At 45.5% G+C, this 14,897-nt stretch overlaps 1 protein-coding gene across 1 annotated transcript in view; it reads right to left on the bottom strand.

The window, feature by feature from the left end:
- Suclg2 (succinate-CoA ligase GDP-forming subunit beta) overlaps positions 1–14,302 on the bottom strand; it is a 261,034-nt gene extending 246,732 nt beyond the window's left edge. The window contains exon 1 of the mRNA XM_048438429.3: positions 14,147–14,302. Coding sequence (XP_048294386.2) covers positions 14,147–14,236 — 90 coding nt within the window. The 5' untranslated portion in view covers positions 14,237–14,302. The remainder of the gene's footprint in view (positions 1–14,146) is intronic.
- Between the last annotated feature and the right edge of the window lie 595 nt (positions 14,303–14,897).

Raw genomic sequence — 14,897 nt, 5'->3', positions numbered from 1 at the left:
TTCTGAAAAGGCCTATCACAGGGCATTAAAACACTGGGGGTTTGTTTTTAACCTTGGGTGAGGTGCCTGAACAAAGAGAAAGATTTTCGAATTTTTGGGATGCTAGGTGAAAATAATGATGATGATGATGATGATGATGATGAGGTTTGTTGCTTTCTTATTTCAGGACAAAGTGAAAAGCACAGAACTGACATCAGAATAAAGGTCCACATGTTTCCCAGTCTCACTGCTGTCTAAAACATTTCTGGGCCTCTCTTTGGAAAGCAGCACCAAAGCCTGCTCCTGTGCCTGCCAATATTCTCCTCCATTATAACTTCTTTCCTAAGCAGAGTTTCTTTAATCTATCACTAGCGAGTAAGTGAACAGAGAACTATTTCGGTTCAAAAACAAAGAAAGCTTAAAGCATGTCAAGTGTAGGTCTCGGTTCCTGAGCTAACTCTCTGCAGGCACTAGGGACGCCACCCTTAGGACAAACCCAGAGAGTAAAGCAATGTGCAAACAGAGGCTCACCTCACCTTGCTACCTAAGGAACATGTGACCAGAACACCACCCATGTCTGCTTCTTCTCCACACATAGCATCACTGTGGGTCCCAGTGATCAAAACTAGCTTCACAATGATGCCAGGATGGCACCTCATTCTTAATAAAGCCCAGAGGATAAACTGTTTGCTGATATTAGGAATGATAGCACATACCATGTACCACATACCATGCAGTTTAGAGAAAAGGGTGGCTGAAAGAAGAGGAAGAAGAGAAGGAGGAGGAGAAGGAAGAAATGTGTATGTGATGGTCTTGTTTATAATCCCATCACTGATGAAACTAAGGCAAGAGTCTCAAGATCCAGGCCAGCCTGGATTACACAGTCAGACTCTTGGTGGGGACATGGGGGGGGGGGACAAGGAAGGACATTTTCAGTCACACTTCTGAGGTCTAAAAGTCCAAAATGAAAGGGTTGGGTCGTTGGACTCTATTCCATACCTCACTGCTAGCTCTGGTCACTGCAGGCCACTGTTTTCCTGACCACTGCCTTCACGCTTCTCACTGCGGATGTGCACCTGAGTCTGCAGTGCCCCATTTTATAAGGACGTCAGGAGGACAGGGTTAGAGTTCATGCTAATGGCCTCTGTTTGTTTATTCGTCTGTTTTTTGTTTTTTGTTTTTTATTTTTTTGAGATAGGGTTTCTCTGTGTAGCCCCAGTTGTCCTGAAACAAGTTCTGTAGACCAGGCTGGACTCAAACTCAGAGATCCATCTGCCTCTGCCTCCTGAATGCTCAGATTAAAGGTGTGTGCCACCAAGCCTGGCTCTGTGACCTCGCTTTAACTAGAGTTCCTCTGTGAAGTCCCTATTTTCACAAAGGTAAGGAGGGAAAGACTTCACAGACATAACTCAATCCATAAAGGGCACAATTCAATAGGCCATTGTGAGGGACAGCCTGAGGGACAGCAGCAAAGACAATAAGGAAGTTGTTTAATGTCTCTGAGTCACAGTGTATTCCTTTTCAAAATGGGTTTAGACAATGACAATAAAAATACCTACAGCACAGTCTCTAAGAGGACTCGGATAGCTCGCTCCAAAGGGCACACTGCTGGGATGACCTTGACAAATGTCAGCTGTCTGTTTGCACATAAGCTCGGCTTCAGCTCTCCAAGCATTATTAATAGCCACTGTGTAGGTGAGCCCAAGAAATACAGTACAGCTTGATTCCCAGGGACATGTCTCAACAGCAAACACTTTGACTGTGTAGGAGTCTACAACAGACTAGACTTGAGGTTCTTTAGAGGCAGCAACTGTCTCTGTCCCCAAGCTTCCTTCCAAAACACCACTTCCTGAACCTCAGGGTAGACCTTTGTCACACTGAACCAAGCTGCTGAAAGCAAATATGAATATAAATATTTTATAGGCTATCGTGAAGAAAAATGATTCTAGTAGACATTTAATGACACATGGGAAGTCAAAAATATAGCTCAAACTACACACTGAACTTTTCTAGAAAGATGAATATTAACACTGACTTTCATGTATGTATATCATGTTCAGAACAGCCCCAAATATTCCCTGAAAGATGGAGGATAAATAAAATTTATGTGTGTGTGTATGTATATACACACATATAATGAATATATATATATATATATATACACATATACCCCTACACAAAATATTATGCTACCTTAAAAAGGGCATTGTGACACATACTACAACATGGATGTATTCTGAAGACATGTTAAATGAATGCGTGTACAATGCTATATAACAGCTTAAAGCTTAGAATGGTCAACTTTATTATTACATATAGTTTACCACAATAAAAGCAGCAAAACACAAAAATAAGCATCTATATTTTTAAATCTTTAGAATCTTTGAGAAACATAAATAAGATGTTAGAGTCATTACAACATTTGCTAGTCCAGTTCCAGAGTTTCACACTTGCCTAGCAGGTGCAGGGCCCAGGGTTCTGGTCACACCACAGTTCCTTTATTATCTCCCTAAATGTGCCCAAATGTGAATATTCAAAAGTTTTGTGTGTTGATAATTAAACGACAACCCTGATGCTTATTTTAAACTTCAAAGTTCTAGGCAAGAGATTATCTGAGCCAGAAATGGATTCCTCAGGAGCAAAATACCTTCAAGAAAGGAAACACTGAGGGGCTGCGGATCTGCTCAGTGGGAGAGTGCTTGACTAGCAGGAAAAGGCCCTGGGTGCCATCCCAGCACCGCACAGACAGAGCACAGTGACAACCACTATAATCCCAGCACTGAGAGGTGGCTGCAGGAGGATTAAAATCTTAAATCATCCTGGTTACATACGGAGTCTGAGGCTAGCCTGGACCACATGAGACACGACCTACACAAGAAAGGAACACTACACACATGGTTACTGTGAGTGATTACATGTCAACATGAAGATGAATGTCACCACTGAATATTTCAACCTGGGGACCTTTAATACAAAAGGAGATTTAGTAGTATTCTCATCTTTATATAATGTTTAACTCAGTAAATTTTTCTCCATATTAAATTACATTTCATATAAACTATAGTCATAAAACTCAGTTTATAACCCTCATAAATGCCACCATGTAAACCAGCATCAAACAGATCAGAAGGAGGACACTCAGGCCCTGCTCTAGTGGGGCTGGGATCCAACATTGATCCTGCAGTCACGGGGCCCAGTCTCTCCCCCAGGGGCAGTCACAGCCTCCTGCCTCAGTTCCATGCACTCCCTGAAGCCTGAGGCCAGCTGTACGTCCCTCAGCACCAGCTTTGCACCATGGAGACCAACTGTCTTCAACTCTGTCTCTATACCCTTATCTAATTAACCAAAGAGCACCTTTATTTTTTCCCTGTTCATTATTTTAAAAAGTCAGTAAAAAATTCATTTTGTTGTCCTTGTGTTGCTGGTTTTCAATTTTAATGATACTTCACTTTAAAGGCGCTCTAAATCTCAACAAAGAAGCACCCATCATTAATAGTTTATTCCCTTAATCAAAAATAATAAGTCTCAACTTTCTTTGTATTACTTATTAAAGGCCTGCATATACCCTCAGGCTGGAATGAGAGTATATATTAAATGTGGTTTATCTGTTTCCTTCCAAAGGAAGTTAGCCCAAATAAGTCCTTCAAAATCTAAGGCTGCACCCAAACCAATGCAGCAGATGATGCTGGGGGTAAGGCAGGATGAGTTTCTTAGGAAAACGTGAAAAGAGCTCCATCCTTAAGGAGAAACTATTAGAATGTGCTTTCCGCTGAAATGCTGATCTCTGATCTCCAGTTTCAAGCAATGGTGGGGTCCAGGATTCTGCCACAGATCACAGGGCAAGAGTGCACAGAGAACCTCTGTCCCTTAAAGTCACTTCACCCTGATTCTTCCAGTCCCCTAGTTTCTGCTCATGTTCCACCCTACTTCCTGTTCATGTTCCATCCGACTCATGAGTCTAAAGAACCAGGGGAAAAGCCAGGACTGCATCAAAGCAGCTTTTCCACGGAAATAAAGCTGCCTGGATAGATATTCTCTTCGCTGACAACCACACCTAAACCAACAGCCAGTGTTTAGTGATCATTTCGGGCCCAGAGCTAGGACTCATGTCCACCAGCTCAGGTCAACTCCAGGAAGCTATGGTAGAAACTCTGCCCAGTTTGCAGATAAGGAAGCAGAGGCCCTAAGAATTAAACTAATCCACCAGATGTAAGGCACCAAGGCCAGGTACAGGGTACATGCCTGCAATCCATCCTTGGCAAGATGGCAGCAGGATCACTGTGAGCTGGAGGTCAGCCTGGTCTACACAGTGAGAGCCTATCTAAAACCACAATGAACAACAAAGTCAAAGCAAAGCAAAAACAAATCAAGACTGGAATGTAGTTGTGTGACGCAATGCTTGCCTGGGGTACACAAGGCCCTGGCTTCAATTCCCAGCACTATAACAACAACTATATCAATAAGCCAACAGTTACACAGTGTATCTTTTAATGTACCATGTGGGTGAAAACACTCACCAGGACACAAAGTGCAAAAGACATCTGCATTTTAGAGGCACTGTAAGACGGAAAAGTCAGTCTTACAACATATAACTATCCAAAATCATAAATATACTAAGCTTTGAAAGCAAGATTGGAGCCTAAGCAGGGTGATTCCAGTTTTGGGTTATCACAAAATCCTGGCATGATTATCTTATAAACAGGGTTCCCACGTGTTCTCAAACATACCACAGTTTTAGGAATAAAATGTATAAGCGTCTTACTAACAGTTTGAGTGGAAGAAACCCTACAGCTCACCTCAGAGCGGATACAGGGCTGATGGGACAACCAACTGCCGCTGTGGTGACCTAAGAGAAGCTCAGCCCAATGGGGAACTTTTTACTGACCACCACACCTCCCACAAATCCTCCTCCCTGAGAGCAGGAAGTGGAGAACCAAAAGCCTTGGGTGTCTCAGGGCACAGTGAGCTCAGGGAAAGTCAGGGATGCATTTCTGCCCAGTGTGAAGACCCTTGTCTTAGTGTGGAAAAGCTCATTTGACCATGTGGATGAATGACATTACAAAGAAATACTCTGCAAGTGGCCAGTAAGGCTCAGAGATCTGACACTCCCCTTCAATACTACAAGCCATTTTTCCTGAGACAAGCCCAAGAAAGTCTTTAATATATACAATCAAAAAAAACCTTAGGAGGACCTACAGCCAAGAATGAGAGCAGAGAAAGGAACAGCTACACCAGGCTGCCCCATTCCAAAGGCCTGGGCTGCTGCTGGAACTAGGTAAGACAGGCATTGCGGCTGGAAAGGGCTGTACTGTGTGCTTCATGTGGGGTTTTTTGTTTTTACATTTTTATAATCTATCTTGTTTGCACGTTATATGTCTGGGTCAGGACATGTGGCCATCCTCTAAGTGGACAACTTGTGGGCCCTCATTCTCCCTTCTCCATGTGGGCTCAGGAAGGTTTGGCAGGGCTGGACCGTGCATCCTGGACGGTGCATCCTAGACCGTGCTTTGCAAGCCAGCACATTTCCCCTCTTTGCCGTTTCTCTTCTTTTATGAGCCTGTGTCTTTACTTAGGTCCTAACACACCCAGCAAACACCCAGGCACGGGGACAAAGTACACAGTTCTGGGCAGGCATGTCAGGGATACTTTCTACACAGAGTATAAATGCACACCTCCTCTGTCCAGGAACAGCAAGCAGCCCTTTGTCATCTGGCTCAGGGCAGGAAGAGAGGCTAACAATGGAAACAATGGAAACCCCAGGCCCTATCCAGTCTCTAGCTCTTCCTTCTCCCACCCTCCCTTATTCCTTCCTCTCCTCCTTCCTTTCTTCCCTTCCTTCTGAAAAGGGTCTCACATATCTCAGACTTGATTTGAACTCACTTTGCAGCCAAGAATGACCTTGAACTTTTGATCTCCTGCCTCCACCTCTCAAGGGCTGGGATTACAGGACTGTGCCTTCAAGCCTAATTTAGAAGGGGCTGGAATGAAATCAGGAATTTGTACATTAGGCAAGACTGAGTTATATATCAGTTCTTTCTTGTTTGTTTGTTTTTTAATTCACTTGCTTGTTGGTGGGGATAGAGCACAACTTGTCAAAGTTGGTCCTCTCGTTCCTTCCACCACATGGGTCTTAGAGATCAAACTCAGGACATCAGGCTTGGCAACAAGCACCTTTACCTACCGCACCAACTCACCACCACCTCCTAGCTCACTCTCTTTAATAACATCAGTCTGTCTTCCCTATCTCCATGGCCCCAGCTAGCCCACTTGAATTAACAGCATCTGTACATCCAGTTTTCCAGAGACAGCCTGACTTCTGCCTACTGTCACTTAAATTACTCACAGTGCTCTCCAGTGTCCCAGGTTGAATAGCAACTGCTGGCCCACCCCTTTATCTTGTGTTTTATGTATTTTGTAGAGATAAGAGACCTGTCAATCAATGTATGACACACAAATAATGAAACATTCGGCTTTCAGAGACACCATAGCATGTAAAAGACAAATAGTTGTTCATTCTCTTAGTCTTCGAGTTAGATAGATAAAAATCAATAGTCATATATATTTGTTATATTTATATTTAGACTAATCAGGTACATAGAGATCATACTTAGTATAGATAGTATAATCTTCAACCTCTTCGAAGAGCTGTAGAAAACGGCCTTTAATCTAACTCATAGTTCTATAGTAATGAGACACAATCACTCCTGGCATCACCACTCTACTCCCGTTGAGCACCAAAGACACTCCACCTGGAGCTTGTCTTCTTCCTGGCAAAACTGGCCTTTGGGCAAAGAAAAAGCCCATACCTCGACCACTGACAGAATTACAGAATATCTGTAAATGGATAAAAGCAGGATTGTCTTATCTTGCCAAGACAGGGTGAGAGAGTCCTAAAAGGTTTCTTGCCTTTGAAAAATGGCATGTCAGTTACATCAGGCCTTAGCCAAAGTTGGTTGACTCAACATTGCATACGAGACTTTGGGTGATTGCCCAGTATTCAGTTGTCTCTTCCATTTGTTGCACATTTCAGAAGTTTCCCGCTTGTACTTCCGGGCTGCTTGAGTAAAATTATTTCCCTTCTCAGATCTTTGATGGAGTTGAAGATTAGATAGTTGTACTTACCATCTACATTATTTAGACTCCCTAAAATAGAATATTTAATAAAGCTTTTGTTATATGTTTCTTGCTTAATATTGTTTGTTGTTTGTAACTTTATATTTATTATTTGCTTCTATTGTATATAGTCGTATTTGGTTTGGTTCTGTCTTATTTTAGAAAAAAGGGGGAGATGATGGGGAACTTAGACCAATCACATTCTGCTTAGGGTGTGTCCCCCTGGGGCCACACAAAACAAATAAAAGATCCAGGTGCACTTGCCCCCTCCTCTTTGCCCTCTGCATTCCTGGATCACTGGAACCCTGGTTTTTGTAAGTTTCCTTTCTTCTGTTTATTAAAGCTGTATATTTTGTATTAAGCTAGTCTGGTGGATCTTTTTATTACCGATCGCACCGTGCCATTTCATATACTACACCAAGTCTCTTCATTTTACAGTAAAAATAAGTCCTAGAGGCAGATGACAGGTACCTTCACAGCTTGTGCCTCAATGCTGTTCGTTCATAATCCTTTCTATAAGTAAGATTGCCATAAACTCAGGACAAGCCAGGAAATGCCCACCCCGAAAAGTCAACTCATTTTTTTCTGAACTCCTAAGCCAGAACTTCTAGTACCCACTGGGTCTCAGGTCTCTTCTTAGGTATTCCCCACCTCCATCATTTAACTCACCCAAGTCCAGATACCTTTGCTCTTAACCCTACCCGAGTTCTGCAAACATTTCAGAGAACATCAACAGTTAGGATAGTGAAGCTGAGCTCCCGAATCCCGGCTCTAGGATACTGAAAATTCCTAAGGCCATGAAGGCAAGCCTCCATCCACCTCCTCAGCCTCAAGTTCTCCGCATATGAACCCAGCAAAACCATGCCTGTCTTACACGGCTATTCGGTGAAATCAGGCCTAAGGAAGCATGAACCAGTGCCTGATTCTGAGGTGACAGGAGATGATAAATGCTATGAAACCTAGGAAAGAACCGCTACTACAGATTAGTAAATTCTTTCTAAAAAGGCAAGTCACTTTAGCTTCTAATTCACTGCAGCAGAAATAATCACTGCAGGCCCGGGATTTAATCATGATGTCAAATGTTTAATAAATCATACTGAATCATTATAGCCACCTGTGAGAACTAACGCCTTTCCACAGAAGAGTCAAGTTCAGCCATCTGTTCCCAGATACGACCACAGAATGTATGCCATATCCCTGTAGCAACTGAGTGCATACACCACATGAAAAAGTTTCCACGAAGCCTATTTTCTGTGTAATTAATGTGCAATAATAAAATTAATCTTTAAAAATAATCATTTGCTCCAGGTTGCAAAGCAGGCGACTTGGGGGATCTAGTGTGTGAACTCAGCAGAAAGAAATGCAGAACTCATGTCTTCTGCTACTGTTCCCTAGATCGCAGAGGAAGAAAGGGGGAGGGGAATCAGAGTCCAAGGAGGTGTGCAGCTGCAGCAGGCTGAGTCAACCCAAATCCAAACAACCAAAGGCAGAGGTGCAGAGCAGGTAACCACTGTGTTCAACTGAATGGTTCAGCCCAAACTGGACCTCCTGGAGATAGGGCTTAATGATTTAACAGCTAAGGTATTTAATGGCATGAGGCAAGTGACTTTCTAGCGGGGAGATTTGCAGCCATGAGGCAGGTGACTTCCCAGCACAGAGATTTGCAACCAGTTATTATCCGACCTCCCTGTGCCTGGGATCCTTTACATGCAGCACGGAGATGACACCACCATCTCCTGCCATGATATTGTAAGGTTTAAAGCAGTAACTGGCAATAAACTCTGCCCAGCCTGCCACACCCGCAATGCTCGACAATTAGTCCCTTTGCCGATTATCAGCTCATCCCTTCCTCTCTAATCCATATCAAAACGCTCAGCTTGTTACCTGCCCCTCCCTTGTCTGTGCACTCCACTAATTCATTAGACCACAGATGCTTACAGAACACCGAGCTAGGTCAGCTGGGGAAAGAGCAATGTCTGCTCTCATGAAGCTCACGTTATTAGAGTTGCGAGAGGAAACAGAAGACAGACAATAAACAAGTAAGATGGGGTGTGTGCTATAAACTGCAATAAGGCAGAAAAGACATAGACAGCAATCACAGGATAGAGGAGGAGCCCGTCAAATAACCTGGGAAGGGTCTTTAACACTGAATCACAAAGTTGAAGGTAGCACACAGAGAGGGGTCGGAGGGAACCCTGCTTCCAGAAGAGATCAGCATGTGACCCTATGAAGGTTAAGCTCAACAAGTGGAAAAAAGGATGCCTATGAGTGTGAGGAGGGGTGATGGGCAAAACTCCAATGACCCGTGTCCTTTTTTTCCGTCCTCCCAGTGGACATATTTCAATGACTTTCTGGGCTTAGTGCCTGCAGAACCTATCCAGGCAACCAGGGTTACAAAGCTCTGGCTACCATGGGCCTGTGCACTTAATCATGTTCCCATAAAAGCAGTGTTTCCTTCACAGTCAACAAAGCAATCTGGGGCAGGAGCTGTCACTCACAGGCCTTCCACACACAGAAAGTCAAAAGTTTAGCATCTGATTTTTGTGAAATCCAGCATCTTCTTCATCTTCTTTAACTGCAAGGATTGTGGCTGTCCCTTGTTGGGCCGGGGTGGGGGAGCCTGTTTGGTGCAGGGACAGGGGGGGCCTGTTTGGTTGATTGGTTGGTTGTTGCTGCTGTTTTTGTTGTTTTAAAAAGTAGAAAAAGGGAAAAACCAAGACATTTATTCCCCAGGGCAACAGGCAGACAGAGGTAGGCCACAGCTTGCAGCAGTCTCCTGGCTTCGTTTAGCTGGTAAAAGCTTGTACAGGCCCTTTAGTCCTTCACTTCTAAAACCGACGCATAGCTGGGTTTGGTGGCACACACCTTTCATCCCAGCACTTGGGTGGCAGAGGCAGGCGGATCTCTGCGAATTCAAGGCCAGCCTGGTCTACAGAGTGAGTTCCAGGGCTCACAGTGAGACTCTGCTTCAAACAAATAAAACAAAAACCAAAAACCATACATCCGTCTCCATGTTCCAGAAAGAGCAGAGCACTGAGCTGCAGTCCATTCTCCTGAAGTGGCCAACATGAGAGGCATGGGTATAAGCAGTTTCCTTTGACAGTATACAGTCCCCCGGGCTTCACAGAGAACGACACATCAGTAAACCCCAAATTAGAACCTGAAATCTGGGTATCCCTTAGAATAGTAGCTTCCCTGAGCTTCACACAGGCATCATGAGACAAAAATACTTTTAACTGTCGTTACTACCTGGACTGAGGTTACAGCTATTGGAACAGTGATTGCCTTACCACGCACAATGTGTCGGGTGTGACTATATCTAGTGACCCAGCTGTTTCCACATTGTACAAACTTACCAAGCTGTTGACAGTCAATATGTCACCTTGACAGAGCTAGAATTATCTAGGAGACCAATCTCTGGGTACACCTGTGAGGGTTGCTAGATTAACTGAGGTCAGGTGCTTAACCACCTGACCACCGCTCTAAATGCAGGTGGCACCCTTCCCTGGGTTGTTCCCAAACTGCAAAGAAAGGAGCACAGCATTCATCTCCCTCTGCTTCCTGACTGTGGATACAATGGGACCCATCGTCACAAGAGCCTATGGCCTTTCCTTCCACCAGGACGGACTACATACTCAGACTGTGAGCCAGAGTGAGGCCTGCCTTCCTTAGCTGCCTTTTCAGGCATTCTGCTACAGTGAAGACAAGGGTGTGCATTATGTCTTTGTTTCCAACCTAAGAATTAAACATAGACCAGGAATGGCAGCACATACCTTTAATCCCAGAACTTGGAAGTCAGATGCAAGTAGATGCCTGAGTTTTAGGACAGCCTAGTCAACATAGGCCAGTCAGAGCTACATTAGTGAGACCCAGCCTCAAAAAAGAAAAACATTAAACCTAAACATAAAACCACCTTATTGAACAGATTTTCTGGGCTTTCGTGTGCCTGCCTGCTAGGCTATTTACTCCCTATCATGTGGCCCTGTTTGATTTCATTATGGATTCATCAGTCCTGGAAATCATCTGTCTTACTATAGTATCTATAGTCTTTTACCTTCCTGCCCCCAACAAAGTAAAGTACTATGTGGTCAAGGGTTCTGTCTGCTTTGCTCATAACCAAGTCCAGGGCCTGGAACAGACCTCCCTGCTAGTGTAGAGATGGCCAAAAACAGTCCTATAAAGGACATAGTATCAACCCAAAGTCAAAACAGTTGAGGGCAGAAGTTAAAAAAAACAAACAAACAAACAAAAAATCAATGACATTAACCATCAAAAATATGTGTCTAATGTTAACACCAGGGAGGGGTGTTATTCTATGGGTAATTTTATGAAATCAATTAGAGTTGCTTCTAAAAGCAGAAAGTGGGTCTTTTATCTTGGTCCACCCACCCGTTTGTTTGTTAGGGTTTTTTTGTTTTGTTTTGTTTTTTTCCACAAGGCCTGGTACAAAGCAGGTCTGCGCCGACGGTGCCAACAGATTTGCGATACTTGGTAAAGATTCTTAAGTTTGGTAGGGGGAAAAAAAGAACCATCTTTAATTGTAGCGTCTGCTATGATCCAGGAAATGGGTAGGTCTGTATCAAATCAGAATGGATGGAGCAAGAACTAATAAAACAGGTCTGTAAAGACACAGGCTATGTCCATTTATTTCCATTATCAATTCCAAACTGTTCCTTTAAAAAATGTGTCTGTAGCACCAATGACTTGCAGCTTGTACTGATGTGCAGGTTAATTTATGTGGGATATGGGCGCTCGCCGGGCTCTCCCCAGTGTAAGGAGAGCATGCCTCACTGAAATTCTCAGAACTGGACTTTTCTACATAGGACCACTCATCAATGCTCATTTCCGGGTCTTGGACACTGTATATAATTTCGACCACTAAAGAAAACCAATGGGGCTAAAAGAAAGAAAGAGCTGGCTCCGCAGTTGAAAGCACTTACCGCTCTTGCAGAGGACCCAGGTTCAGTCCTAGTAGATGGTTTAGGTCATAACCACCAGCAGTTCCAGCTCCAAGAGATACCAGACACCCTCTTCTGACCTCTATGGGCCCCACATGCTCATGGTGCCCATACATTCGTGCAGGCCAAACACACAGACATTTTTTAAAAATCTTTTTAAATCTTTTCATTGTGACACCTAACTTTAATCTAGCCTTCAGGAGGCAGAGGCAGGCAATTTCTGAATTCAAGGTCATTTGGTGTCCATAGTAAGTTCCAAGCCAGCCAAGGCTAGACAGTGAAATCCAAACAACAAAAGCTGAGAGAGAGAGAGAGAGAGAGAGAGAGACAGAGAGACAGAGAGAGACAGAGAGACAGAGAGACAGAGAGACAGAGAGAGACAGAGAGAGAGCCGTGTGCTGCGCTCAGAGGCCACAGCAGCCTGCCCTGGAAATGACCCATTTTAGCCTACTCTAGCACTCGGTGCCTTAATTTCCTGAGACAAGGTCTCTCACTGAAGTGGAACCTCAGTATTTCAGGCAGGCTGCTGGCCAACAAGTTCTTGGGACCCAGGTGTCTTCCTCCTAGTCCTGGGGTCACAAATTCACACTGCCATGCCTGGCTTTTTACATGGGTGCTGGGGATTCGAACTCGAGACACTTGTGCTTGGGGAGCAAATGTCCTTCACCTCCCAGCCCTACTGTCATCTTCTAGGCCTAAATAATAAATAATAATAAATACATAAACCGAAGTATATTACCCAATGTAGGTAACAGGTCTTCTCACCCAGTCTGCTTGCCAGCAAGTCTCTCCCAAGTATTCCCAGGTTTCCATTTTGGATAGGGAAGATGACAATGTACTTCAGCTAAATGTTCTGTTTTGGGCTCCTCTGAACAATCATTTCCTAGCCCTTCGTTTTTCACTGCCCTAGGCTCCGTGTTTCTCATCAATTCACATCTACTGAAACAACACCACAGTTCTTGGATTTTTATAACACTTAAATAATGAATAAGACTTAGATCACTTGGAGATGCATCGCCTCACCCTGTAGCAGGTATCGTTGATCTTAATTAGACAAACCGCCATCCCTGTCATTTACCCACCATACTGACAAGTGCCTATTAAGGATATTACAGTAATAACTATTAGCATCTCCTAAATTCCCATTAACAATAACAGAGAAACGGAATGTCAGGTAATGAAAAGGAGAAAAAAAGGTTCACTGGTGTCATAATTAGCCAAAGCTTAGAGTAACTCAAAAGATCATTATTAGTAACTTTTCTTCCAGTTTTCTTAGTGTCCTATGCCTGCCTTGGTTAAAATGTGACAATTTGCCTCTCATTGAACTAGGAAGGTTTTCTTTCTGGGGGAGGGATAATCTAGAGAAAGTGGAGCAGTGGTTGCATGACTTCTCTAAGTGTCAATGACAACTCAGTGTCCCAACCATCCCCCAAGGACTCCGGCTACTGAGAAGCCTGCCATCTGAAGAAGGTAAACCGGGTCAACGTGGCGCTGTTCAGAGTCCAGCTGATAACTCAAGTCTCCATGTGGCGTGAACAGAGTAGGCAGGGTCTGAGGAGTTTTGCCACAGGCCATTCATAGGAGAGGGAAGAGGAACCCACTCCCACTTTTTCCTCCTGGACCCCTGCATTTCCCAACAGAGGAGCACACATCGGCTGCGCAAGCAACAACCTGCAGAGTTCACTCTGGCAGGTGAGCAGCCCCGGGAGCCGCCGGTTTTCTGGCATGCGGAGCACGTGGCTGGCCTGGCGACCTCAAGCTTAGAGAGGTCCCCAAGGCAGAGCCAGGAACGGACTGGAAAAGCTCTGGATTCCAACAGTGCGAACAACTTTCGCAACCCGGTGCCAGCGCGGGGTTCCAGTGCCCACCCGGCCCGGGGCCGCGGAGGAGACGTTAGAACGACCCGGTCGTCGTGGGGTGTGCACTCTGGACCCCGCGGCCCCCGCGACCTCCCGTGGGGAGTGGGCCGGGTCCTGCTACACCAGGGACCAGAGGCGCCGCGGGGAGCACGAGGTCGCGAGGGGTAGCACGGGGCGAAGAGGCCGCCGAGCAGGGGAACCACAGCGGGTGGCTCGCGTCGTCCCAGCCACGCTCACCTGGGACCTGACCGCCAGGAGCCGCGGCCGCAGCGCTTGCTCTCGCAGAAGCTTGCCGGCCTGTGCCGCGATGGCCACCGGGGACGCCATCTTAACCAGGAACCTGTGGAGAGGCCGCGAGGGGGAGGGAGGGGGCGGGGAGAGGGAGGGAGCGAGGTCTGGCGGAGGCCACGGGCGGGGGCGGGCCGAGGAGGGGGAGGGGAGGGGCGGGAGCGGGTCGAGGAGGGGAGGGGCGGGGGCGGGTCGAGGAGGGGAGGGGAGGGACGTGGTAGGGAGAGGAGGAGAAAGGAGGAGGCCAGAGGGAGAGGGATGGGGGGGAGGAATGGGAGTGGCTGGAGGGTAGAGTAACCCACCCACGCCCTCCCACCACCACCACCACCGCCACCACCCCACTGGTACAACGTTTTGCCTGGCTTCCAGGCAAAAACTGATCTCAGCCCAGGGACATTGACTTTTGAACTGGCCCTGAGAATGACAGATTAGAGATTGTTTCACAGCAGTTGAGGGCGGCTAGGTCTGGTCCTAGGAACACCTCCTGGAGAAAGGAATGTTCCAAGGGAAGGAATTAGGACCAGTGCTGACCTTGGGCCATCTAGGGCAGGTGAGGCTGCTGAAGTTTGGGGGAGGTAGGTAGTTTGTTATTTTAGGTGGTAGTGACTTGTTATTTCGTTTTGGTTTTTGAGATAGGGTTTCAAATACCTTCCTTTTACCAGAAATTCACCTAGAACTCCTGACCCTGCCTCTACTTCCC

This window comes from Myodes glareolus, chromosome 3 (assembly GCF_982192425.1).
Source record: "Myodes glareolus chromosome 3, mMyoGla1.1, whole genome shotgun sequence".
Taxonomy (NCBI): Eukaryota; Metazoa; Chordata; class Mammalia; order Rodentia; family Cricetidae; genus Myodes; species Myodes glareolus.
The sequence above is the reverse complement of the archived record's forward strand: the minus strand, read 5'-3'. Positions and strand labels throughout refer to the sequence as shown.